The 27550-nt window shown below is 41.3% G+C and overlaps 2 protein-coding genes across 2 annotated transcripts; both read right to left on the bottom strand.

The window, feature by feature from the left end:
- Positions 1-6480: 6480 nt before the first annotated feature.
- LOC128834792 (trace amine-associated receptor 7a-like) lies at positions 6481-7700 on the bottom strand. The gene has a single exon (XM_054023892.1). The coding sequence runs from the start codon at positions 7507-7509 to the stop codon at positions 6481-6483; it is 1029 nt and encodes a 342-aa protein (XP_053879867.1). The 5' UTR covers positions 7510-7700.
- Positions 7701-19997: 12297 nt separating this feature from the next.
- LOC128834802 (trace amine-associated receptor 7a-like) lies at positions 19998-21026 on the bottom strand. The gene has a single exon (XM_054023910.1). The coding sequence runs from the start codon at positions 21024-21026 to the stop codon at positions 19998-20000; it is 1029 nt and encodes a 342-aa protein (XP_053879885.1).
- Between the last annotated feature and the right edge of the window lie 6524 nt (positions 21027-27550).

Below are 27550 nucleotides of genomic sequence, written 5' to 3'. Positions count from 1 at the left end.
CCTCTCAATGCCCTCTCCACTTTCTTCCCCGCTAAGTAGAAGACCAACACTTTCCTTTCTCTTTCTCCTAATGTATTTAAAGACCCTCCTCTTATTGTCTTGTTTGTCCCTTGCTAGGTGCAACTCACTTTGTGCCATAGTCTTTCTGATTTTGTCCCTGCGTGCTCGTACTGTTCTTTCATCCTTAGCAATTCATCCATGTTTCCCCTTTTCTGTAGGCTTTCTTTTTGAATGTCAGGTCATTAAAGAGCTCCTAATAGCACTAATGCCCAGGAGGAAAGGACGAGAAGTGCCAGCCCCCAGATATCCTAGAGACCCTCACAAGCAGTTTCAAAATGCAGGAGAACAGGGGGAAAAGATCCAACTTCTTTCCCCTCCCAAAAACAATTGCCAATATTACAGATCTCAGCTGCAAGCAGATGGAGGATCCTGTCCACATGCCCTGCCACAGACCCTCCACAACAGGAGGGGCCACAGCCTAAGAGAACCCAGCTTCTACACACACACATTCTCTTTCACAAAGGGTGAGCAGATTATCTTAGTCTCCAGTTCTGGGGTCTTTCTGTACAGTGGACTCTCGGAAAGCAGACCGAGTATTCACCATTCCAGCTCTGCACTTCTCTTAGGGTATGTCTCCTAAACCGATACGGTGGGTAGCAATCGATCGATCCGGGATCGATATATCACGTCTCATTAAGACGTGATATATCAATCCCCGAACGCAATCACCGTCGACTCCGGAACTCCACCAGAGCGAGCGGCAGTAACGCAGTCGACGGGGGAGCCGCGGCCATCAATCCCGCGCCGTCTGGACCCCAGGTAATTCAATCCAAGATACTTCAACTTGAGTTGCATATCTTGGATCTTCCCCCCCCCCCCACCCCCCCAGTGTAGACCAGCCCGTACTGTGGAGCTGTGACCCCAGAGCATGAGCCTGGGAACCCTGCAGGACGGGTCCTGGAGCCTGGTAGTTAGCAGAGCAGTTCACACCTCCACCCTCTTTTGTCTCCAATATTTAATTAGAGTTGTCTTCTGTCTTCTCATCCTAGTCTTCCAGGCAGTCCTACAATTTTATTGTTTCCTAATGGGGATATCAAGAATCGTAAGATTCTCAACACTACCTTATTCATTTTTAGAATAAAGTGTTCATCAGAGTCTGAAATTGGAGTCTAATGTCTCTTGTATCAAAGATGAGAAAAACTTTTCCAAATATGTTATGCTTATGTAAATACAGCAGAGTGACAATGTTACTTAACCTGTGAGCTCTTCAGGGCAGACACTATTTTTCGTTAGGTGTTTGTGCCTAGCACTGTGGAGCCTTGATCCCTGATGGGAGCCCTTAGGTGCTACCACAATACAATCATACTCAAAGGAAGTTCAAAAAATTTAGAAGAAAAACCCAAATGAAAAAAAAACAATTAACTGAAGTTCTGATATCAATACTCATTCCACATCACTCTTCCATCTCATTGACTGTTTCAGACCCGGTGCCCTCTCTTCAATTAATTGAAACAAGGTGATAGTGTTTAGTCTTATTTATTAAAGCATGCCAGAGGAGTCATCCCAGAGGTGGAACAAAGTAGATTGGCAGGGCTTAGGTGCGGTCTTTATGCCAGCTATTTGGAATTCAATTGAACAGAGAGGTGCTTTTTGATATTTTTATACATTAAAAATGGCACTCTCATGTATCTGCTATCATATGTTACATAAATTCTGTATGCATGCTGATTGTGGGTTTAATATTTCATTTTGATTAGTCATGATTTTCTTTTATTTTGATTAGCTGCTATTTGTATTGTTTTCTTTCTCTTACAGTTGAAATATTCAGGATGACCCAGTATTATCCACTAGATGGCACAACAGTGACATTATACTGATCTCCTCTGCTAGCTGAAGATCTTGGGCTTGATTTTGATCTCACATTGGTTTTACACCAATATAACTCTACTGATTTCAGTACCATCACTCCTGATTCACAGAGACTCAGCTGAGATCAGAACCCCTTCTCTCAAAGCAATATACCTACCAGTATTTTGTCTTGGATTTGTATTTATGATCAAAAATGTCCTTTTCAGAGAATACACTTTGGAACTTGAGGGACAATTTACTTTGATTCACAGCATATGGACAGCCCTGTCTACTTTTCATGTCTTCTGATGGTAGTGTGTGATGCCTATGCTATAAAGCAGAGGCTCCTAAACTGTGGTTTCCAGGCTGTCAGTGTCCCATGGAGATCTTCCGAGTGAGCACATGGTGCTGGCTTCTCCTCCTCATCTCCAGCAGCTATTTTATGTTACAAGACTGATAAAGATACATTAAATATTTACCTAATATTATTCTTCCTTTTAACCAACTGTTGTTGCCCTAATGATGTCACAGGATGGGAGGAGAGGTAGATCACAAAACAAACCCACTCGCCCCAAGGGGGGTGGGGGAATAAATGCTTCTGAGCAATATCATCTGTCAGACTGTCTCATCAATTTATTGCTAGAGCTTCCAGCTGTGTAGCATTTGGGTGCTGAGTTCAGGGTTAAATAACTGTCTGATTATGTACCATTTTCACTGATCCTCTTGAGGCAAAATCATGTTTCATGTGCCCATATTAGACAGAGAAAAACTAAGGGGAATAAGAGGAAAAACAAGGGGAGGGGGCTGATTTTCAGAGGTACTAGTCCCCAAAATTCTTCTTGAAGTCAATGGAAGGTGTGGGTACTCTAAATCTCTGAAATTCAGACCCCAGGCCATTCTGTATTCCTCCTTATTGTGGGAAAGGCTGCATGAAGAAGTATTAATTTCCCAGTGCCCAAAATGAGGATGATTATTCCATACAGTGTATGATGTTCTGAAAGTGAACGGGAAACAGAGTAATGAGCTTTTGAGCTGATCAGACTCTGCTGTGCAGACTGGTCATGCAAAGTTTCATTGACCATTCTGCAGTATAAAACTCTGAGTGCTTGTTAGAGGTCTCCAGGATTGATCAGTCCCAGCCTTCTTATCCAAGGAGGGCTGTCATTGGCCCATGAGTACTGAAGTATCATACAAGGGTGTGTAGCCCATCCCCTTCCACCTTCTTCCCCCCCACCCCATTCTAAAGTCTCCTGCCAGCCAGGAAGGCTGGCAGCCCTTTCTGTAGTACATATGGTTCACAGCCGGTTGCCCACATTCTTAGTGAACACTTTCTTTATAGAGCTTAAGTGATACAGAGGGCCTTGTGTACCAGCATAAATTTTATCCTCTAATTACGCTTCTTTTATCTTCAGTTTTGAACAATAAAATTAATGATACATGCATGAAATGATAAACTGTATAGCAGATGTTTCCAAGGCAGTTTTTATTAGTGTGGCTCATCAGAATGAATAACAATAATTTATTGTTATATGCATTTATTTGTATTAAAGTAGTGCCTAATGAAATCTGAGCCTGAGTTTTTCTAGGCTCTATACAAACATGGTGGAAGATGGTCCCTGGCCCAAACAGTTTACAAGCTAATTACATGTATTGCAAAAACAAATTTACACTCCATAGTGTTTTGCATATTATTTAGAGTGGGACTTAATCTTCAACGGGAGCAGAGTTAGGCAAATGCTGGGTGCTTTTGAAAATCCTACACTATATTCTTAATTCTGTGCTCAAGTATCCTTCAATCTCCCTACCTTGCCCATCCTCTAGTTTGTCTCATCCATCTGTTGTATCATAACTATTAAAACACAAGTTCTTTGGGTGGGTAGGGACTGTCACTTACTGTTTAACTGCATAGTGCCTAGCACAATGCAGCCCCACTCTGAGATTTCTAATTTTTCTTCATCATTCTAAAAAATCACTATGACTTTATATTTCACTTTTACTTTATTTCACCTGAAAAAAAGAAAAAACACACATAGTTTTAGAAGAGATGAAGAGTAGAAAGGTGATCCGGGGGTAACTGGCAGACAAGGATTTAGATGTTGTACAAACACAATATCTAGACAGATTTTCAGTCTGAAATAAATTCAGTTTTCAACAGTCACCAGTTATTTAAATTTTAGGAGTTATTTGCACTGCATCTTAAGCAAAGATAAAAGCTGGCATAAATCACAGGGTTCACAGTGAATTTATAATTAACAAAATTACCAGCCCACAAGCATCAGCAGGACTGTCAGATCAAGAACATACATCTATTATGTTGAAAAATGGTGATCAAAACCACAGAAAATCTCCCCTGGATACTAACAGAGCTTTACTTTCTCTCCTTTCACTATTACCTGTTGTGTTTTTTGTGATTGCGACTGGGTTTTGCTTGTAATACATCTGCTAATTCAAGTCTGTTGTTCAGCTAGCACAAACATTTTGAAATAAAGAACTAGCCAGTGGATCCTGACATTGTGGCTGTACAGATATTTCCCTGAGCTCTGGGCTTCCCCAGTATTTATGTCTCAGAATGTACCATAGTTTTCAAACACTGAATCTTGCAAGATTTACCTGTGGAGTTGCAGAAAAGTGGTGTTCTGTGACCCACAGTGGTAGGTACCAGTGAAGGGCTACAGGTGGCTGCTGATAAAAGGGGCAGGATAAAGTGGGCTACCTGCCTATCCCAGTCAAAAGGCTGTGCCATGAGAGGGGGGGATAGATAAAATGTTATTTATTCAACTGACTACTAAAAGTCAATTGTGATCCTATCCTATCTGTAGCCAAGTACATCGTTCTAGTCCTATGTGTAGCCAAGTACATTTTCTCGCAGTGGCTGTAAGCCACTGATGAAGTTGGTTAAAGACTTGAGTCAGTTGGACATTTATAAAATAATGTCTCATGCTCTCATTAATGATTTGGATATAAGCAGGCGGCACAGTTTTTCCATTGGCATGATGCTAATTTATCTCTGCCGACCCCATGTCACTGTTGTGTGTTGTTTGTTAACGCCACTCTGGGGGTAAAGGAAGTAGCAGTGGCTCTTAAGGTAGAGGGATGTATGGCTTGGGACAGAGAATTCCTACAGGGAGAGCCCTGAGAACTGCCAAGCTGGGGGAGAAGGTTTGGACTGAAATGTATTATTAATTTCTTGTTAATAACCTTAGGCCTCAGGAAAAGGGAGAGTTTCACCCTATACAGACTGAAGCAGGCAGGGAAGATCTGCCATGGAAATTGAATTAAAAAAGAAGTTATTTTTGGAATTTGTAAATTGAACTTTTAGAAGTTTTTATTAACAAAATCCTAGTTAGTTCCTGTGATTCGCAGTTAACTTGCCTGCTACAGTAAAATCAATGGCATGCTCCTACTTCACTTACAATTTAGCAAACCAGATAATAAGCAGTTATTGTTATTACAGAGGAATATTGCAAACTAACAAATATTTCTCATTCACAACTGGCTTGTCCAGGGCTTCTGTAGCAAGTGTTTGAAATCCAGATCCCTTGCTGCCAGTAGGAAATACCTTAGGGCTTGTCTACGTGGGAGGTTTACTGGAATTGATATTGCAGAATAACTAGCTATTGCACTTTAAATTCAGACCTTATTTTAAACCAAAATAACTTTCAAGTATAGACAAGCCCTTAGAATATTGCTGTGACACAGGAGATTGTTCTGTGATTGGATTTTCTCCTGTAATGGAAAGGACAGTTTTCTCTCAAAATAGCAGAGGTAAAATCTTGATCCCATTAAAGTCAATGGGAGTTTTACCATTGAATTCACTCGTATCTGGACTTCACGTTAGGTTATTGTTTTATTTTAGTTTCTGTTACTACTAGAACCCTCCCTCGTGTGAGGAATCCTTGTGCACATGAAAGAGTCTTATTTCTACTCAATACTTCCCCAAGAGAAAGGTTGGGAGTTTTACCTCCAGTTTAAAAAGTAGTAGGATTGGGTCCTTGATCTCTTTGGTTGGGTTTTTCAAAGGCGCCTAAGAGAGTTAAAAATCCTTTTCCATTTGAAATTCAATTTTCTTATCCATTAAATGAGGATAATAATATCCATTCCATATGGATGTTGGGGGACTTAATTCAGTAGTATGTGTAAATAATTTGAATACCCATAGGCTGAGAGTAATATAAATATTAATATTTTATACTTATATATTACTGATTTGGTAAATGATACCATATAGGTTTTAAAGCGATGGAAAAACATTTCTGTTTCGAGTATTGCTAGTACTTCCTAACACATAGAGATGAATTTCATTGAAAAAAAATATTTTTGATCTTTCTTTTTTTGCCTTTGTTTAATTCTGGAGGGCCATTTTATCTTCTAAGTGAAACAATTACAACCAATGGACATTGCTCTATTATTATTTCATAGCATGATCTGGTATTAAATTAACAGTCTCTGTAAATAAATTGTCTTGATATAATGTGATAAACCAGTTTTTTACAATGATAAAAAGTTATACAAAGTCTAAAATCAAGATGATAATATTTCATCCAGAAAAAGAAATACACAGCCAGATTTTATGAACAGGGGAATGACTGTGAAGTGTGAGGTGAGTAGCTCTGTGCAGGATTGGATAGGTTTTCAGTTTGTAAATAAATTCATTGTTGAACAGTCAAGCCGGAGCATTTTGAAGCTCACAATCACTTTCATTGCTTTTCGAAACCAGGGATAAAAGAGAGAGTAAATCAAAGGATTAATGGCAGAGTTGGAATAAGTGAACCAAACCATAATGTCAAAGAGAAGGGGTGGAGTTATGAAGTTAAGAAAAGCATCAATTATTACACTTATAAAAAAGGGTGACCAACATACCAAAAAAGCAATCGCAGCTATACCCAGGGTTTTAGCAGCTTTCCTCTCTCTTTTCCTACCTCTGTCACTGTAATTACCAGATGACTGGATTTTGTTGCTCATCATCTCTATCATTCTAGCTTGTCGTTTAGCCACAGCAAAAATTTTGCTGTAAAGTGCTATCATTGTAAAAAAAGGTATTAGATAAAGGAGAGCAGATACAACCACCCATGTTTTGTTGAAGACAAGTTGACAGCTCCCTACACAGGAGAGGGCATTTACTAATTCTTGTATCCCTTTGTCATTAGCCCCACTGAAGACAACAGAAAAACTGTATACTAATGAAAATATCCAGGCAACAGCTATGAACATGCCTGAAACTGGCACTGTGAACTTGAGAGGGTAAATTAAAGGATCAGTAACCGCAACGTAGCGATCAACAGAGATGAAGCACAAGTGAAATATTGATGAATAACAAAAAGATAGTTCTAAAGAACTATGGAATCTACATAATATTTCCCCAAAATACCAGCATGTTTCAACAGATCTTATACTGCTGAAGGGCAGCACAGTCAGACCCAAACAAAAATCAGCACATGCCAAAGAGGCGAGCAAAATATTTGTAGGAGAGTGAAGCTGTTTGAAATAAGCTACTGTAATTATTACCATTAGGTTTCCACCTAGTGTAAGAATTGTCAGAAAACCAAGCACAACATACAAAGTTATCCGGATTCCAGAAGACCATGATGTTTTATGGCAAGATCCATTAATATTCTCAAAGCAATATCGTGCTTCTTCATTCTCAAGAAGCGCTGAAGTCATGTTGTGCTTTTGTTGTTAACTATTCTGAACTTTTTAGTTTTTGCGTTTGTATACCATTGGTCATGATGTGGCACCAATTGGTGAAGCTCTTCAGTTTTTAAGTCTTTCTGAAAAAGAGAATTAAAGTCGACATGAGTGAGAGTACAATACTTCCAAAGTGTTCTATTATGTCCATCAATATACTAAAAGTGTATATGTAAATAGGAAGTAAATAAAACATAGCAAAATATCTCTTGTAACTACAGCTTTCAATGGCATTTTGAAATAAAAAAGTAAGAAAAATACTTAATAATTGAAAAGTTTCTCCTGTGCTATAACATAGAGTTTAGTTTTACCTATTTATATTTATTTAAATTTCCTCGATGCCTCATCTTTCTATTAAGTCAATTACAAAACTCCCATTGACTTCAGTGTAATTGGATGGACTCCTAATGCCTTACCTTTTGAGAAGCTTTTCTTCAGATATAATCCTGGATTAAAATGTCAATAGAAGGCAGGAAGAGATGCATGTTTCAATAGTGCTTTATCCTCCGAGTTGTTTTAGCAAAGTTAATGAGAAAGTACTTGCATGCTGTTCTCTGAAAAATGAGGGATGGGATGAGGGGAAAAACAGGAAACACAAGGGAAATTTAGTAATCATCCCATAAATTGAAATCCCTCTAGTAAAGGGTGTAAACACTGACAGATACTTAGTTTGAAAAAATCCCATCATTACTCAATCTACTTTGCTTTATCACAAGACAGTCCTTTATTTGAGTATATACTGTCTTGCATATGTTTGAACTAAGTCTCATTATCAGAACCTTCCTTTATTTTTTGAAGGCAAATTTAACTGGCTCCCACAGCTACCAGGTGTTATCTAAGTATTATTACTATAAATTGCTTTGTCAGGAATACTGACTGAGGAATCTGAGGTCATAGATAATGGTATGTGTGTTAAAGAAAATCTATCCCACCTTTATTAATCTTGCAGTGGGGTATTTTTATTTCTCTCTCTCTCTCTCGCTGTCTCTCATATTTTGGCCATTTTTCTACACTGTGGGCCAAACTCTTTCCAGTGCTAAGAATGGAGGAATGATTGAGGCAGTTTGTGTCATCCCTATGTGTCTGCTGTGGTCCAGTCTAACCCACAGTGCAAATTAGGACAGCCCTAAATTGCACTATAGTTGCCATGGATTCTATGAGCCTTCTGGTACCCTAGCTACACCTGACTAGGTTGCCAATATACTCCCTCCCTCCTCTGGCCTATCCCCAGTGTGCCACAGAAGTTCCCCTGCCCCATGGATTTCTGCAAGTGTAGAGTTGGTGGAACAAGCTCTGATCTTCTCTGGAAGCCACTCGCTGGAGGACTGTACATCTGCTGTGCTGGTGAGGGCAAAGGAGCTGCGGTCCATATATGATTTAGGTCCTGTCTTCTTTCATGAGTTTGAGTAAGTGGAGAAGTATGGTTGAGATGGCGCTTCCATTCCAAACCTATAATTTGGCTTATAAATTCCTCAAAAATGTAGGTCGATCCTTTAGTAGTGTTCATGCCCTTAGGCCTGATGTGTATTACGAACTTATGTCAGTATAATTTCATCGCTATGGGGTTTGAAAATCCACACCCCTGAGCTCTACCGCAGTTAAAGCAATCTCATCTCCAATGTGGACAGCACTAGATTGATGGAGAATTCTCTCATCAGCCTAGCTACCGCATCTTGGGGAGGTGGGTTACCTATGCCAATGGGAGAACTGCTCCCATCTGCAGAGGTAGCGTCTTCTCTGAAGCCTTACTTTTGCCCTGTCCCCCTACCCCCGCTAGCAGGAGGACGTGCTGTCTTTAGCCTCCTTCTGCTAGCCAGGAGGGGGACTCATTGTTTTTACCCAACCCCGCTGGGAGGGGAACATGCTGTTTTCATTCACACACACACACACACATCTCTGCCCAAGGAGGGGTTCAAGGTTGCAGACTCATTCCAGGGCTCAGTAGGGAGCTTAGCTGCTGCTGAATCCTGACCTGGAGTGTCAGCTGCTAGATCTGGAGCCCAAACTGTGCTTTGTTCAGAGTTAGAAACATTTCAGAGTTACGGACAGCCTCCATTCCCAAGTGTCCATAACTCTGAGATTGTACTGTTCTGCCACCTAGCTAGTTTTTCTGCATTTGTTAGTTGCAGGGTCGGCTCCAGGCACCAGCTTCTCAAGCAGGTGATTGGGGCGGCCGCTACGGAGAGGGGCGGCAGTACCAGGTATTCAGCAGCAATTCGGTGGACGGTCCCTCACTCCGCGTGGGAGTGAAGGACCTCCCGCCGAATTGCCGCCGCAGATCGCGATCACGGCTTTTTTTAGATCACGATCACGGCTTTTTTTGTTTGTTTGTTTTTGTTTTGGCTGCTTGGGGCAGCCAAAACCCTGGATCCAGCCCTGGTTAGTTGTGCATTTGATTTTTTTCCTTTCTAAGTGAAATACTTTGCACTCGTCTTTATTGAATTTCATCTTGTTGAATTCAGACCAATTCTCCAATTTGTCAGTCATTTTGAATTTTAATACTGTCCTCCAAAGTGCTTGCAATCCTTCGTAGCGTGGTGTCATCAGCAAATTTTATAAGAATATCCTCCACTCCCTTTTTCAAGTCATTAATGAAAATGGTGAATAGTACTGGACCGAGGCCTAACCCTTACGGGACCCCACTAGTTATATCCTCCCAGTTTGACAGCAAACCATTGATAACTACTCTTTGAGTAGGGCCTTTCAACCAGTTATTCACCCACTGTATAGTAATTTCATGTACACTTCATTTTCCTAGTTTGTTTAAGAGACCGTCATGTGGGACTGTGTCAAAAGTCTTATTAAGGTGATGTTTTAAAAAAAAAAGAAAAAGTGAACAGAATTTGAGCATAGAAGTTTCTGGTTATCAGGGAATAATCAGGTACAGATTATCGAGGGTGCAAAGTTTGGTTTAAGATCAGATGGCATAAGGAATACATAATCTGCAATATCCCCGATTGGGGGTAAAGGGTTGATGGGTCAAAGTACAGGCATTGAGATATGAGGGTACTAAAATCAAGACATATCATGTCCACTGCTTCCCCCTTATCCAGTAGGCCAAAGAAGGAAATTAGATTGGTTTGGCATGCTTTGTTCTTGACAAATCCATTTTGTCTATTCCTTATCACCTTATTATCCTCTAGGAGCTTACAAATTGATTGTTTGCTAATTTGTACTAGGGCTGTCAAGCGATTTAAAAAGTTATTCTTGATCAATTGCACAATTAATTGCACTGTTAAACAATAATAGAACATTATTTTTTTAAAATATTTGTGGATGTTTTCTACATTTTCAAATATATTGATTTCAGTTACAACACAGAATACAAAGTGTACAGTGCTCACTTTATATTTATTTTTTATTTCAAATATTTGCACCGTAAAAAACAAAAGAAATAGTATTTTTCATTTCACCTCCTACAAGTACTATAGTGCAATCTCTTTGTCATGAAAGTTGAACTTACAAATGTAGAATTATGTAGAAAAAGTAACTGCATTCAAAAATAATACAATGTAAAACTTTAGAGCCTACAAGTCCGCTCAGTGCTACGTCAGCCAATCTTTCAGACAAACAAGATTGGGGACAATTTGCAGGAGCTAATGCTGCCCGCTTCTTGTTCACAATGTCACCTGAAAGTGAGAACAGGTATTCTCACGGCACTGTTGTAGCTGACGTTGCAAGATATTTTCATGCCAGATGTGCTGAAGATTCATATGTCCCTTCATCTTCAACCACCATTCCATAGGACACGTGTCTATGCTGATGATGGGTTCTGCGCGGTAACGATCCAAAGCAGAGCGGACCTATGCATGTTCATTTTAATCATCTGAGTCAGATGCCACCAGTAGAAAGTTGATTTTCTTTTTTGGTGGTTCAGGTTCTGTAGTTTCCACATCTGTGTGTTACTCTTTTAAAACTTATGAAAGACTGCTCCCCACCTCATCCCTCTCAGATTTTAGACTGCACTTCAGATTCTTAAACCGTGGGTCGAGTGCTGTAGCTATCCTTAGAAATCTCAGATTGGTACCTTCTTTGTGTTTTGTCAAATCTGCTGTGAAAATGTTCTTAAAATGAACAAGTGCTGGGTCATCATCTGAAACTGCAATAACATGAATATATGTCAGAATGCAGATAAAACAGAAGAGGAGACATACAATTCTCCTCCAAGGAGTTCAGTCACAAATCTAATTAACGCATTATTTTTTTAACAAACGTCATCAGCATCGAAGCATCTCCTCTGGAATGGTGGTTGAAGCATGAAGGAACAAACGAATGTTTAGCATATCTGGCACATAAATACCTTGCAACGCCGGCTACAAAAGTGCCATGCAAACACCTATTCTCACTTTCAGGTGATGTAAATAAGAAGCAGGCAGAAGTATCTTCCATAAATGTAAACAAACTTGTTTGTCTTAGCAATTGGATGAACAAGAAGTAGGACTGAGTGGACTTGTAGGCTCCAAAGTTTTACATTGTTTTGTTTTTAGTGCAGTTATTTAACAAAAAAAATCTACATTTGTAAGTTACACTTTCACGATAAAGAGATTGCACTACAGTACTTGTATGAGGTGATTTGAAAAATACTATTTCTTTTGTTTATCATTTTTACAGTGCAAATATTTGTAATAAAAATCATAATATAAAGTGAACACTGTACACTTTGTATGCTGTGTTGAAATAGAAGTTAATATATTTTAAAATGTAGAATAACATCCAAAATATGTAATAAATTTCAATTGGTATTCTATTGTTTAACAATGCAACTAACTAAAAAAAAATTAATTGTGATTAAAAAATTAATCATGATTAATCGCGTGCGTTAGCTGTGATTAATCGACAGCCCTAATTTGTACCAATATCTTTCCAGGTATCAGAGTTAGACTGACTGGTCTATAATTCCCTGGGTCCTCTTTGTTCCCCACTTTAAAGATAAGTACTATGTTTGCCCTTCTCCAGTTTTCTGGGACCTCACTCATCTTCCAGGAGTTCTCAAAGATAATTGTGAATGGTTCTGAGATTGCTTCAGCTACTTCCTTAAGTATCTAAGATGAACTTGAGTACCTCTAACTTATCTAAATATTCTTTAACCTCTTTGTTCCCTACTTTGGCTTGTGTTCCTTCCCTCTTGTTGTTAATATTAATTGAGATGAGTATCTGGTCACTATTAACCTGTTTAGTGAAGTCTGATGCAAAATAGGCATTAAATACCTCAGTTTTCTGGATGTCATCAGTTATTATCTCTCCTTCCCCGCTAAATAGAAGACCAACACTTTCCTTCATCTTTCTGGCACTGGCTGACAGTAATATATAAGTATAAAATATTAATATTTATATTACTGATTTGATATATAATGATACGATATAGGTTTTAAAGGGATGGAAAAACATTTTTTTTCCAGTATTGTTAGTACTTCCTAACAAATGGAGATGAATTTCACTGAATAACTAATTTTTGATCTTTCTTTGTTTGCCTTTCTTTAATTCTGGAGGACCATTTTATCTTCTCCATCACAAAATTACAACCAATGGACATTGCTCTATTATTGTTTCATAGCATAATCTAATATTAAATTAATAGTGTCTGTTCTCTCAGAAAGCACAAGAAAGCAGGTGGAGTATTCACCATTCCAGTCTTGCACTCCTCTTCCTTACTGTGGAGCTGTGACTGCAGAGCATGAACCTGGGAACCCTGGGTGCTGAAGCCTGGTAGTCCTGTCTTTTCAATATTGTTGTTTCCACCCACTGTCTTCTCTTCCGAGTCATCTTAGGCTTCTAGGCAGTTCTACAATTTTATTATTGTTTCCTAGTTGGGATATCAAGAACCTTAACATTCTCATCACTGCCTTTCTATTTTTAGAATAGTTAAAGTGTTCATTCACAGTGTGAAATTAGAGTCTAATGTCCATTGTATAAAAAAAAATAAGAAAAGAGAAAAACCCTTCCAAATATATGTTATGCTTATGTAAATATAACAGATGTTACTTAACCTCTGAGTTCTTCAGGGCAGAGACTGGTTTTTGTTATGTATTTGTGCGTAGCACTGTGAAGCCATGATCCCTGCTTGGAGCCCTTAGGTTCTATCACAATAGAATGCTGTATACACAATACAATACACAACACAATACAATACACAATTGCAAATACATAAAAGGTTGTTACAAGAAGGAGGGAGAAAAATTGTTCTTCTTAACCTCTGAGGATAGGACAAGAAGCAAAAGTACTGTCAGAATGGTTAAACACTGGAATAAGTTGCCTACGGAGGTTGTGGAATTTCCATCATTGGGGATTTGTAAGAGCAGGTTAGACAAACACCTGTCAGGGATGGTCTAGATAATACTTAGTCCTGCCTTGAGTGCAGGGGACTGGACTAGATGACCTCTCGAGGTCCCTTCCAGTTCTATGATTCTACGAATAATACTAAGAGGAAGTTCAAAAATTTAGAAGAAGAAAAACCCAAACAAACAAACAAACAAAAAAAAACGTTAGCTGAAGTTCTGATATCAATACTCATTCCACATCACTCTTCCATCTCGTTGACCGTTTCAGACCCTGTGCCCTCTCTTCAATTCATTTAAATAATGTGATAGTGTTTAGTCATACAGTAACTCCTCACTTAACGTTGTAGTTATGTTCCTGAAAAATGTGTCTCTAAGTGAAACAATGTTAAGAATCCAATTTCTCCATAAGAATTAATGTAAATAGGGGGGGTAAGATTCCAGGGAAATTTTTTTTTGCCAGACAAAAGGCATTATATACATTTTAAACGAGCAATTTAATACAGGTATAAGTTTTAAACAATTTTAAAGAAACAATTTAATACTACAGTCATCACTGCTGGGTATGAAGCTTGGTTGAGGTGGTGGAGTCAGAGAGTGGAAGAGGATGGATTGTCCGGCTGCTCCTCTTGCTGTTCTTGCAAACACAGGCACTGACTTTGCCGGGGGCAGGGGGCTCAACCCTCGGCCCGTCCACTCCACCCTTCCCCAAGCACCCACCCTTGACCCGCCTCTTCTCCCCCCCACCTCCTCCCCCTTTACTTTGCACGCAGCGTCCTCGCTCCTCCTCCCCCTCCCTTCTGAACCCTGCAAGCCAGCTGATTGCCGCAGGCAGGAAGCAGGAGAGGGAGGGGGGAGGCATGCCCAGTCCTTGCTCCTCCGCCCTCCGTCCTGCCTGGGGCAATCAGCTGGCTTGTGGCATTTAGGGGACAGGGGGGAGGAGCGAGGACTTGCCGCGCAGGCTCCCGCTCTCTCCCGCCTAGGTTGATCAGATAGCAAATGTGAAAAATCGGGATGGGGTGGGGGGGAATAGGTGTCTATGTAAGAAAAAGCTCCAAAAATCGGGACTGTCCCTATAAAATCGGGACATCTGGTCACCCTACTCCCCTCCCCCCCGTCTCCTGCCCAGGGCAATCAGCTGGTTTGCGGTGTTCAGGAGGCAAGGGAGGGAGGCGGAGCCTGCGCGCCAAGTCCTCACTCCTCCCCACTCTCTCCTGCCTCCTAAATGCCACAAGCCAGCTGATTGCCCTGGGCAGGAGGCGGGGGGAGGAGGGGGAAGGCGCTGATCTGCAGGGTCCACTAGTGGGCGGGAGGCGCTGTGGGGGGAGAGGGGTGTAGGGAGGCTGCCAGCTGTGGAGAAAGCAGGCAGCCAAACAATGTAATAGTGGAGCATTGCACAACTTTAAATGAGCATGTTCCCTAATTGATCAGCAACGTAACAACGTTAACGAGGACGACTTTAAGTGAAGAGTTACTGTATTTATTAAAGCATGCCAGAGGGAAATCATCCTAGAGGTGGAACAAAGTAGATCAACAGGGCTTAGGTGAGGTCTTTATGCCAGCTATTTGGAATTCAGTTGAGCAGGGATAGGTGCTTTTTGATATTTTTTTACATAAAGAGTAATTTTTACACAAAGAGTAATAAAAATAGCGTGTGATAGCACTCCCATGTATCTGTGCTCTCACACGCTACATAAATTCTGTATGCACGCTTACTGTGGGTTTAATATTTCATTTTGATTAGCAATTATTTTTATGCTGCTATTTGTATTGCTTTGTTTTTCTTACAGTTGAAATATTCAGGATTACCCAGTATTACCCACTAGATGGCACAACAGTGACATCATACTGATCTCCTCTGCTAGCTGAAGATCTTGGGCTTGATTTTGATCTCACATTGGTTTTACACCAACATAACTCTACTGATTTCAGTACAGTCACTCCTGACTTATGGAGACTCAGCTGAGATCAGAATCAACCCTTTCTCTCAAAGCAATATACGTACCAGTATTTTGTTTTGGATTTGTCCTTTTCAGAGATGACTCTTTGTCTGGAACCTGGGGGACAGTTTACTTTGATTAACAGCATATGGACAGCTCTGTCTACATTTCAGAACTGGAAACAGAGTAATGTGCTTTTGAATTGATCAGACCCTGCTGCACGGGCTGGTCATGAAAAGTTTCATTGAACATTCTGCAGTATAAAACTCTGTTGAGTGCTTGTTAGAGGTCTCAGAATTGATCAGTCACAGCCCTCTTCTCCAAGGAGGGCTGCCATTGGCCCATAAATACTGAAGTATCATATAAGAGTATGTGGCCCATCCTCTTCCACCTCCTCCACATTCTACAGTCTCCTGAAGAAGACTGGCAGCCCTTTCTGTAGTACATATGGTTCACAGCCCTCTGCCCACATTCTTATTGAACACCTTCTTTTTAGAGCTTAAGTGGTACAGAGGGCCTTGTGTACCAGGGTGAATTCTATCCTCTAATATCAAACATTTGATTACACTTCTTTGATCTTCAGTTTTGAACAATAAAATTAATGATACATGCATGAAATGATAAACTGTATAGCAGATGTTTCCAAGGCAGTTTTTATTAGTGTGGCTCATCAGAATGAATAACAATAATTTATAATTATATGCATATATTTATTTATTTGTACTAAAGTAGTGCCTAATAAATTCTCAGCCTTCAGTGTTGTAGGGTCTGTACAAACATATGGTGGAAGCTGGTCCCTGGCGCAAACAGTTTACAAACTAATTACATGTATTGCAAAACCCCTTAAACAAATTTACACTCCATAGTGTTTTGCATAGTATTTAGAGTGGGACTTAATCTTCAACAGGAGCAGAGTTAGGCCAGTGTTAGGTGCTTTTGAAAATCTCACTCTATATTCTTAAATCTGTGCTCAAGTATCCTTCAATCTCCCTACCTTGCCCATCCTCTAGTTTGTCTCATCCATCTGTTATATCGTATCTATTAAAACAACTTCTTTGAGGGGCAGGGACTGTCACTTATTGTTTGACTGTATATTGCCTAGCACAATGCAGCCTTACTCTGTCTCTTAATCATGCTACAAAATCACTACGACTTGATATTTCAAATTTTACATTACAGTCGCGCAACCCTGATGTGGTCCTCGGGCCAAAAAATTTGCCCACTCCTGATCTATTATGTTAAAATATGATGATCAAAACCCCAGAAGTGCTCCCCCTGGCTACTAACAGAGTTTTACCTTTCTCCCTTTGCTATTACCTGTTGTGTTTTTTGTGATGGCGACTGGGTTTTGCTTGCTATACTTCTGTTCATTCAAATCTGTTGTTCAGCTAGCACAGACATTTTGGAATAAAAGACTAGCCAGTGGATCCTGCCATGCATGGATATTTCCCTGAGCTCTGGGCTTCCCCAGTATTTATGTCCCAGAATGTACCATAATTTTCAAACACTGGATCTTGTGGAGTTGCAGAAAAGTGGTGTTCTGTGAAATACAGTGGTAGGAACCAGTGAAGAGGCTACAGCTGGCTGCTTCCAAAGAGGGTAGGATGAAGTGGGCAACCTGCCTATCCCAATGAAAAGGCTGTGTCATGAGAAGGGGGAGTAGACAGCTACTCTATTTCCAACAGAGGCACTATTTATATGATATTTGATTAATATTAAGCTAAAACATTATTTATTCAACTGAATACTAAAAGTCAGTTGTCATCCTATTCCTATGTGTAGCCAAGTACATTTTCTCGCAGAGGCTGTAAGCCACTGATGAAGTTGGTTAAAGCCTTGAGTCAGTTGGGCATTTATAAAATAATGTCTCATGCTCTCATTAATGATTTGGATATAGGCAGGCAGCACAGTTTTTCTGTTGTCCTGATGCAAATTTATCTCTGCCGACACCATGTCTCTGTTGTGTGTGGCTGTGAGTGTAAAGGAAGTAGGAGTGGCTCTTAAGGCAGAGGGATGTATGGCTTGGGACAGAAAATTCCTACAGGGAGAGCCCTGAGAACTGCCAAGCCAGGGGAGAAGGTTTGGACTGAAATTTATTATTAATTTCTTGTTAATAACAGGGCCGGCTCTGGCTTTTTTGCTGCCCCAAGCAAAAAAAAAAAAAAAAAAAAAAAAAACCTGTGGGGAGGGCCGGAAGCAGGGTGCAGGGGGACTCCCTGCACTGCAGACATGCCCCGGGCAACAAAGTGCGAGCCCCGGCTAGCGCGGGGGAGGGAGAGAGAGCGGGGGGGGGGAAGAGAGAAGGGGAGTGGCCAGGGCATCATTCAGCGGGGTGCTCACCATGCGGCCACTCCCGCCGCACCGCCTGCTGGGAGGGCTCCGCGCCGCTCCGGTCGGCAGGCAGGGAAGGGCGTGGGCTGCCCTGCCAAGCTTGCTGCAGATCTGGCATTGGCTGGAGCAGATGGAGCGCGCAGCCTGCTCCCAGCAGGGCACTCCCCTCCTCCGCGCCGCTGCCCCCTACAGGGCCGCCGGAGCGGCGAACCAAAGAGAAAAAAAAACCTGCGGGGCAGCCGGAGCGGCAAAGTGCAACTCCCCCCCCCCAAAAAAAACAAAACAAAACAAAAACTGCGGGGCGGCAGGAGCAACGAAGCAAAAAAAAAAAAAAAAAAAAAAGGATTGGAAGGAAGCCGCCCCTTAGAATCTGCTGCCCCAAACACGAGCTTGCTCGGCTGGTGCCTGGAGCCAGCCCTGGTTAATAACCTCAGGCCTCAGGAAGATTTTTTTTTTTTAAGTTATTTTTGGAATTTGCAAATTAAACTTTTAGAAGTTTTTATTTAAAAAATCCTGGTTAGTTCTTGTGTTACACAGTTAACTTGCCTGCTACAGTAAAATCAATGGCATGCTCCTACTTCACTTACAATGTAACAAACCAGATAATAAGCAGTTATTGTTATTACAGAGGAATATTGCAAACTAACAAATATTTCTCATTCACAACTGGCTTGTCCAGGGCTCCTGTAGCAAGTGTTTGAAATCCAGATCCCTTGCTGCCAGTAGGAAATATTTTAGGGCTTGTCTACATGGGAGGTTTACCGGAATTGATATTGCAGAATAACTAGCTATTGCACTTTAAATTCACACCTTATTTTAAACCAAAATAACTTTCAAGTATAGACAAGCCCTTAGAATATTGCTGTGACTCAGAAAACTGTTCTGTGATTGGATTTTCTCCTGTAATGGAAAGGACAGTTTTCTCTCAAAATAGCAGGGGTAAAATTTTGGTCCCATTAAAGTCAATGGGAGTTTTACCATTGAATTCACAGGTATCTGGATTTCACGTTAGGTTATTGTTTTCTTTTAGTGTCTGTTATTACTAGAACCCTCTCTCATGTGAGGAATCCTTGTGCACATGAAAGAGTCTTATTTCTACTCAATACTTCCCCAAGAGAAAGGTTGGTCTTGTGGTTAAGGCACAGAGATGGACATTTCCTGTGTGAATATGGGCAAGTCAGTGCTGGCTTATTTTTGCTCCCATTAAAAGTCAATGGGAGTTTTACCTCCAGTTTAAAAAGTAGCAGGACTGGATTCCTAATCTCTTTGATTGGGTTTTTCAAAGGAGCCTAAGACAATTAAATGTCCATCTTCCTTTGAAATTCAACTTTCCTATCCATTAAATGAGGATAATAATATCCATTCCATATGGGTGCAGGGAGACTTAATTCAGTAGTATAAGTAAAGAATTTGAACACCCATAAACTGACAGTAATATATAAGTATAAAATATTAATATATTGTTTATTTGGTAAATAATGATATCATACAGATTTTAAATGAAACCTATTATTTAAACTTTTTAAACAGAAAAAAATTCTGTTTCTCAATATTGTTAGTACTTCCTAACAAATAGAGAAGAATTTCACTGAAAAACTGATTTTTGATCTTTCTTTTTTTGCCTTTGTTTAATTCTGCAGGGCCGTTTTATATTCTCAGTTCCACTATTACAACTAATGGACACTGTTCCATTATAGTTTCAAAGCATAATCCAGTACTAAATTAATAGTATCTATAAATCTATTTTCTTGATATAATGTGGTCAAGCCGTTTTTCACAATGATAAAAAGCTGTACAAAATATAAAATAAAGATGACAATATTTTATTCAGAAAAAGAAATACACAGCCAGATTTTATGAAAAGGGGAAGGACTGTGAAGTGTGAGGTGAATAGCTCTATGCAGGATGGGATACGTTTTCAGTTTGGAAATAAATTCATTGTTGAACAATCAAGCTGGAGCATTTTACAGCTCACAATCACTTTCATTGCTTTTCGAAACCAAGGATAAAAGAGAGAGTAAATCAAAGGATTAATGGCAGAGTTGGAATAAGTGAACCAAACCACAATGTCAAAGACAAGGGGTGGCGTTATGAAGTTAAAAAAAGCATCAGTTATTACAATTATAGAATAAGGTGACCAGAATACCACAAAAGCAATCACAGCAATACCAATGGTTTTAGCTGCTTTCCTCTCTCTTCTGCTAACTCTGTCACTGTAAGTGTTAGACAAATGGGTGTTGTTGCTCATCATCTCTATCATTCTAGCTTGTCGTTTAGCCACAGCAAAGATTTTGCTGTAAAGTGCTATCATTGTAAAAAAAGGTATTAGATAAAGGAGAGCAGATACAACCACCCATGTTTTGTTGAAGACAAGTTGACAGCTCCCTACACAGGAGATGGCATTTACTAATTCTTGTATCCCTTTGTCATTAGCCCCAGTGAAGACAACAGAAAAACTGTATACTATTGAAAATGTCCAGGCAACAGCTATGAACATGCCTGAAACTGGCACTGTGAACTTGAGAGGGTAAATTAAAGGATCAGTAACAGCAATGTAGCGATCAACAGAGATGAAACACAAGTGAAATATTGATGAATAACAAAAAGATAGTTCTAAAGAACTATGGAATCTACATAATATTTCCCCAAAATACCAGCATGTTTCAACAGATCTTATACTGCTGAAGGGCAGCACAGTCAGACCCAAACAAAAATCAGCACATGCCAAAGAGGCGAGCAAAATATTTGTAGGAGAGTGAAGCTGTTTGAAATAAGCTACTGTAATTATTACCATTAGGTTTCCACCTAGTGTAAGAATTGTCAGAAAACCAAGCATAACATACAGAGTTATCCGGATTCCAGAAGACCACGATGTTTTATGGCAAGATCCATTAATATTCTCAAAGCAATATTGTGCTTCTTCATTCTCAAGAAGCGCTGAAGTCATGTTTTGCTTTTGTTGTTAACTACTCTGAACTTTTTAGTGTTTGCATTTGTATACCAATGGTGATGGTGTGGCACTGGTAGGCCAAGCTCTTCATTTTTTAAGTCTTTCTGAAAAAGAGAAGGTCGACATGAGTGAGAGTACAATAATTCCAAAGTATTCTATTATGTCCACGAGTATACCAGAAATGTGTACGTAAATAGGAAGTAAATAATAGAACATGGCAAAATATCTGTTGTAACTACAGCTTTCAATGGCATTTTGAATTAGGTAAACAAGTAGCAAAAATACTTTATAATTGAAAAGTTTATTTAGGGTTTAACTGTATTTTTACCTATTCATATTTATTTACATTTCCTCGATGCCTCATCTTTCTATTTAAGACAATTGCAAAACTCCCATTGAGTTCACTGTAGTTGGATGGACTCCTAATGCCTTACCTTTTGAGAAGCTTTTCTTCAGATATAACCCTGTATTATAATGTCAATAGAAGGCAGGAAGAGATGCATGTTTTCAGTAGTGCTTTTATCCTCTGAGTTGTCTTAGGAAAGTTAATGAGAAAGTACTGGCATGCTTTCCTCTCAAAAATGAGGGGTGGGGTGATGGGAAAAACAGCAAACACAAGGGAAATTTAGCCATCATCCCATATAGTGAAATCCCTATGGTAAAAGGCGTAAACACTGAAAGATACGTAGAATCTGGAAAAAAACATCATTAAGCAATCCACTTTGATTCATCACAAGACAGTCCTTTAACTAAGTATATACTCTGATGCATATGTTTGACCTAAGTCTCATTATCAGATCCTTCCTTTATTTTTTGAAGGCAAATTTAACTGGCTCCCATAGCACCAGGTGCTATCTCAGTGTTATTACTGTAATTTTTTTTTTTGTTAGGAATACTGAGTAAGGAAACTGAGGTCATAGATAATGGTACGTGTGTTAAAGAAAATCTACCCCATCTTTATTATTCTTGCGGTGGGGTATTTTTCTTTATTTCTCTCTCTCTCTCTCTCTCTCTCATATATTTTGGCCATTTTTTCCAAACTCTGGGTCAAACTCATTCCAGTGCTAAGACTGGAGCAAGGATTGAGGCAGCTTGTGTCATTCCGATGTGTCTGCTGTGGTCCAGTGCAGCCCCCAGTGCAAATTGGGGGGGCTAAATTGCTCTCTTGTTGCCATGGCTTCTATAGGCCTTTTGGCTTTGGAATAGTCAGGGTGCAGAACTTCCCTAACTACACCAGGCCAGGCTGCCAAAATCCCCCCTCCCTCCTTTGGCCTATCCCCAGCCTGCCCCAGAAGTTCCCCTGCCCCCTGGGTTTCTGAAAGTGTCAAGTTGGTGGAACAAGTTCTGATCTGCCCTGGAGGCCACTTGCTGAGGGACTGTGCAGCTGCTGTGCTGGTGAGGGCAAGGAGCTGCGGGCCATATATGATTTGGTCCTGTCTTCATCAATGAATTTGAGTAGATGTAGGCGTATGGTTAAGATGGCATTTCCATTACAAACCTATATTTTCCATGGCTTATAGGTTCCTCAGAAATGCAAGTCAATCCTTTAGTGGTGTTTAGGCCCTTAGACCTAGTTTATATTATGAACTTATGTCGGTATAACTACATCGCTCAGAGGTATGAAAAATCTACACCCCTGAGCTTTGCCACAGTTAAAGTGATCTCACCCCCAGTGTGGACAGCATTAGGTCTATGGTAGAATTCTTCCATCAACCTGGCTACCGCCTCTCGTGGAGATGGATTACCTACGCCAACAGGAGAACCCCTCCCGTCTGTGTAGGTAGCGTCTACTGTGAAGCATTTCTTTCACCCCTCGCCCCGCCACCGTGGGAGGACGTGCTGTTTTTCCCTTCTTCCCCCAGCCAGGAGGGGAAAGCACTGTTTTTACCCCCACCTCGCCGGGAGGGGGACATGCTGTTTTTACTCTCTCTCTCACACACACACACACACACACACACACACACACACACACACACACACACACACGTAGTCAGTTATTGTATGTATGTGTGTAAAAGCTGAGTTCTCTTAGGCTGTGGCCCCTCCTGTTATGGAGGGTCTCTGGGAGGGCAGGAGGCCTCTAACTGCTTCCAGCTGAGATCTATAATATTGACAGTTGTTGTTGAGAGGGGAAAGGAGTTGGATCTTCTCTCCCTGTTCTCCTGCATTTTGGATCTGCTTCTGAGGGTCCTCAGGATACCTGGGGGCTGGCTCTTCTCTTCCTTTCCTCTGGGGCATTAACACCATTAGGAGCTCTTTAATGACGTGAAATTCAAATTAAAAAAGAAAGCCTACAAAAAGGGGAAACATGGATGAATTGCTAAGGAGGAAAGAACAGTACAACCATGTAGGTACAAAATCAGAAAGAGTATGGCACAAAGTGAGTTACACCTAGCAAGGGACATACAATACAGGATCTTTAAATACATTAGGAGAAAGAGAAAGATGAAGGAAAGTGTTGGTCTTCTACTTAGCGGGGAAGGAGAGATAATAACTAATGACATCGAGAAAACTGGTGTATTTAATGCCTATTTTGCTTCAGACTAAAAAGGTTCAGACTAAAAAGGGACCAGATACTCAACTCAATTAATACTACAAAAAAGATGGAAGGAACACAAGCCAAAGTAGTGAACAAACAGGTCAAAGAATATTTAGATAAGTTAGATGAATTCAAGTTCATTTTAGGTACTTAATGAAGTAGCTGAAGCAATCTCAGAACCGTTCGCAATTATCTTTGAGAACTCCTGGAAGATGAGTGAGGTCCCAGAACACTGGAGAAGGCAAACATAGTACTTATCTTTAAAGTGGGGAACAAAGAGGACCCAGAGAATTATAGAGAAATCAGTCAAACTTTGATACTTGGAAAGATACTGATACAAATTATTAAACAATCAATTTGTAAGCTCCTAGAGGATAATAAGGTGATAAGGAATAGCCAAAATGGATTTGTCAATAACAAAGCATGCCAAACCAACTTAATTTCTTTCTTTGGCCTACTGTATAAGGGGGAAACAGTGGACATGATATATCTTGATTTTAGTGAGACTTTAGACCAGAGGTGGGCAAACTTTTTGGCCCACAGGCCACATAGGGGTTGCGCAACTGTTTGGTGGGCCGGGTAGGGAAGGCTGTGCCTCCCCAAACAGCCTGGTCCCCGCCCCCTATCCACCTCCTCCCACGTCCCGCCCCCAACTGCCCCGCTCAGAGCCCCCAACCCATCCAACCCTCCCGCTCCTTGTCCCCTAACCGCCCCCCTCCCGGGACCCCCACCACCTATCCAACCCCCCTGCTCCCTGTCCCCTGACTGCCCCAACACCTATCCACACCCCCATCCCCTGACAGCCCCCCCGGGACTCCCACCTATCCAACTGCTCTCTGGTCCTCGTCCCCTGACCACCCCCTCCCAGGACCCTCCGCCCCTAACTGCCCCCGGGATCCCAGCCCTCCCGCTCCCTGTCCCCTGACTGCCCTCCTGACTCCTATCCACATCCTCGCCCCCTGAGAGGCCCCCCCGATAGGCCCCCGGGACTCTCACTCCCAACCCTCCCTGTTCTCCATCCCCTGACCGCCCCCCCAGAACTTCTGCCCCATCCAACCTCCCCCTCCTCCCTGACTGCCCCCCAGGACATCCTGCTCCCTTACCCAACCCCCCCGCTCCCCACCCCCTTACCAGCAGCAGGAGCCTGCAGCCGCGACACCCGGCCAGAGCCAGCTGCGATCCCCACTCTGCCCAGCACGAGCGGTGGGCCAGATCGAAGCCCGGCTGTGGGGGAGGGGGGACAGCGGGGAAGGGGCTGAGGACTAGGTTCCCTGGCCGGGAGATCAGCGGCCAGGCAGGATGGTCCAGCGGGGCTGATGTGGCCCACAGGCTGTAATTGGCCCACGTCTGCTTTAGACACAATCCCACATGACGGTCTCCTAAACAAATTAAGGAAATGTGGTCTACATGAAATTACTATACAGTGAGTGAACAACTGGTTGAAAGGCCCTAGTCAAAGACTAGTTATCAATGGTATGTTGTCAAACTGGGAAGGTATATCTAGTGAGGTCCCACAAGGGCTAGGGCTTGGTCTAGTACTATTCACCATTTTCAATAATGACTTGAAAAAGGGAGGGTATTCTTATAAAATTTGCTAATGACACTAAGCTATGAGGGATTGCAAGCACTTTGGAGGACAGTATTAAAATTCAAAATGACTGACAAATTGGAGAATTGGTCTGAATTCAACAAGATGAAATTCAATAAAGAGAAGTGCAAAGTATTTGACCTAGGAAGAAAAATTTAAATGCACAACTAACAAATCGTCTGAAGCAAAATAGGCATATTTTTGTGGATGTCATTAGTTATTACCTCTCCTTCCCTGCTAAGTAGAAGACCAACACTTTCCTTCATCTTTCTCTTTCTCCTAATGTATTTAAAGATCCTGTATTGTATGACCGTTGCTAGGTGTAACTCACGTTGTGCCATACTCTTTCTGATTTTGTACCTACATGGTTGTACTGTTCTTTCCTCCTTAGCAATTCATCCATGTTTCCCCTTTTTGTAGGCTTTCTTTTTGAATTTGAATTTCAGGTCATTAAAGAGCTCCTAATGGTGTCAATGCCCCACAGGAAAGCAAGAGAAGAGCCAGCCCCCAGATATCCTGAGGACCCTCAGAAGCAGATCCAAAATGCAGGAGAACAGGGAGAGAAGATCCAACTCCTTTCCCCTCTCAACAACAACTGCCAATATTATAGATCTCAGCTGCAGGGCCGGCTCCAGGCACCAGCATTCCAAGCAGGTGCTTGGGGCGGCACTCTGCAAGGGGCGGCAGTCTGTGTGTTCAGCTGCCCCCGGCGGCAATTCAGTGGCTTCTGTCTTCCGGCTGAAGACAGAAGTTGCCGCCACTGAGGAAACGTGCGTGCCGCCCTAACGGCACACAGACTGCCCCCACCGTCCACAGCGGCAATTTGGTGCTCTGCTTGGGGCGGCAAAAACAGTAGAGCCGGCCCTGCTCAGCTGGAAGCAGTTAGAGGCCACCTGCCCTCCCATAGACCCTCCATAACAGGAGGAGCCACAGCCTAAGAGAACTCAGCTTCTACACACATACATTCTCTTTCCCAGAGGGTGAGCAGGTTAACCTAGTCTCCAGTTTTGGGATCTTTCTGTACAGCTCGACTCTGTTCCCTGAGAAAGCACAAGAAAGCAGGCAGAGTATTCACCGTTCCAGCCCTGCACTTCTCTTCCTTACTGTGGAGCTGCAACTGCAGAGCATGAGCCTGGGAACCCTGCAGGACCAGTGCTGGAGCCTGGTAGTCCTGTCTTTTCAATATTTAATGACAGTTATTTCACCCACTGTCTTCTCTTCCCAGTCATCCTAGTTCTACAATTTTATTATTGTTTCCTAGTGAAGACATTAAGAATTTTCACATTCTCATCACTGCCTTTTTAATTTTTAGAACATTTAAAGTGTTCATTCACAGTCTGAAATTAGAGTCTAATGTCTGCTGTATCAAACAAAAACAAAAACAAAAAAAGAAAGAAAGGAAAGAAAGGAGAAAAACCCTTCCAAATATATGTTATGCTTATGTAAATACAGCAGAGTGACATAGATGTTACTTAGCCTGTGAGCTCTTCAGGGCAGAGACTGGGTTTTGTTATGTGTCTGTGCCTGGCACTGTGGAGCCTTGATCCCTGCTTGGAGCCCTTAGGTGCTACCACAATGCAATCATACTAAGAGGAAGTTCAAAAACTTAGAAGAAGAAAAACCAAAACAAATGAAAAAAACATTAGCTGAAGTTCTGATATCAATACTCATTCCACAATACTCTTCCATCTCATTGACTGTTTCAGACCCGATGCCCTCTCTTCAATTCATTTAAACAATGTGATAGCGTTTAATCATATTTATTAAAGCATGCCAGAGAGGAGTCATCCCAGAGGTGGAACAAAGTAGATTAGCAGGGCTTAGGTGCGATCTTTATGCCAGCTATTTGGAATTCAATTGAGCAGGGATAGGTGCTTTTTGAAATTGTTTTATATAAAGAGTAATACAAATGGCACTCCCATGTATCTATGCTATCATACTCTACATAAATTCTGTATGCATGCTGATTGTGGGTTTAATATTTCATTTTTAGAATATCACATTGTTTAAATTAATTGTATTAGTATTAGGAGCAGCTTTGCCAGCAGATCGAGGGAAGTGATTATTTCCCTCTATTCGGCACTGGTGAGGCCACACCTGGAGTATTGCGTCCAGTTTTGTTATACCCCACTTCAGAAGGGATGTGGACAAATTGAATAAAGTCCAGCGGAGGGCAACGAAAATGATTAGGGGGCTGGGGCACATGACTTACTAGGAGAGGCTGAGGGAACTGTGGGAGGAATAACTCAGTGCTTTGAGCATTGGCCTGCTAAACCCAGGTTGTGAGTTCAATCCTTGAGGAGGCCATTTAGGAATCTGGAGCAAAAATCTGTCTGGGGGTTGGACTATATGACATCCTGAGGTTCCTTCCAACCCTGATATTCTATAAAGTGG

This window comes from Malaclemys terrapin, chromosome 3 (assembly GCF_027887155.1).
Source record: "Malaclemys terrapin pileata isolate rMalTer1 chromosome 3, rMalTer1.hap1, whole genome shotgun sequence".
Classification (NCBI taxonomy): Eukaryota; Metazoa; Chordata; order Testudines; family Emydidae; genus Malaclemys; species Malaclemys terrapin.
This window is presented reverse-complemented; position numbering and strand designations above follow the sequence as displayed.

Coding starts and splice junctions, on each gene's coding strand:
- LOC128834802 (XM_054023910.1), bottom strand. CDS start 21,026: ATGACTTCAGCGCTTCTTGAGAATGAAGAAGCACAATATTGCTTTGAG.
- LOC128834792 (XM_054023892.1), bottom strand. CDS start 7,509: ATGACTTCAGCGCTTCTTGAGAATGAAGAAGCACGATATTGCTTTGAG.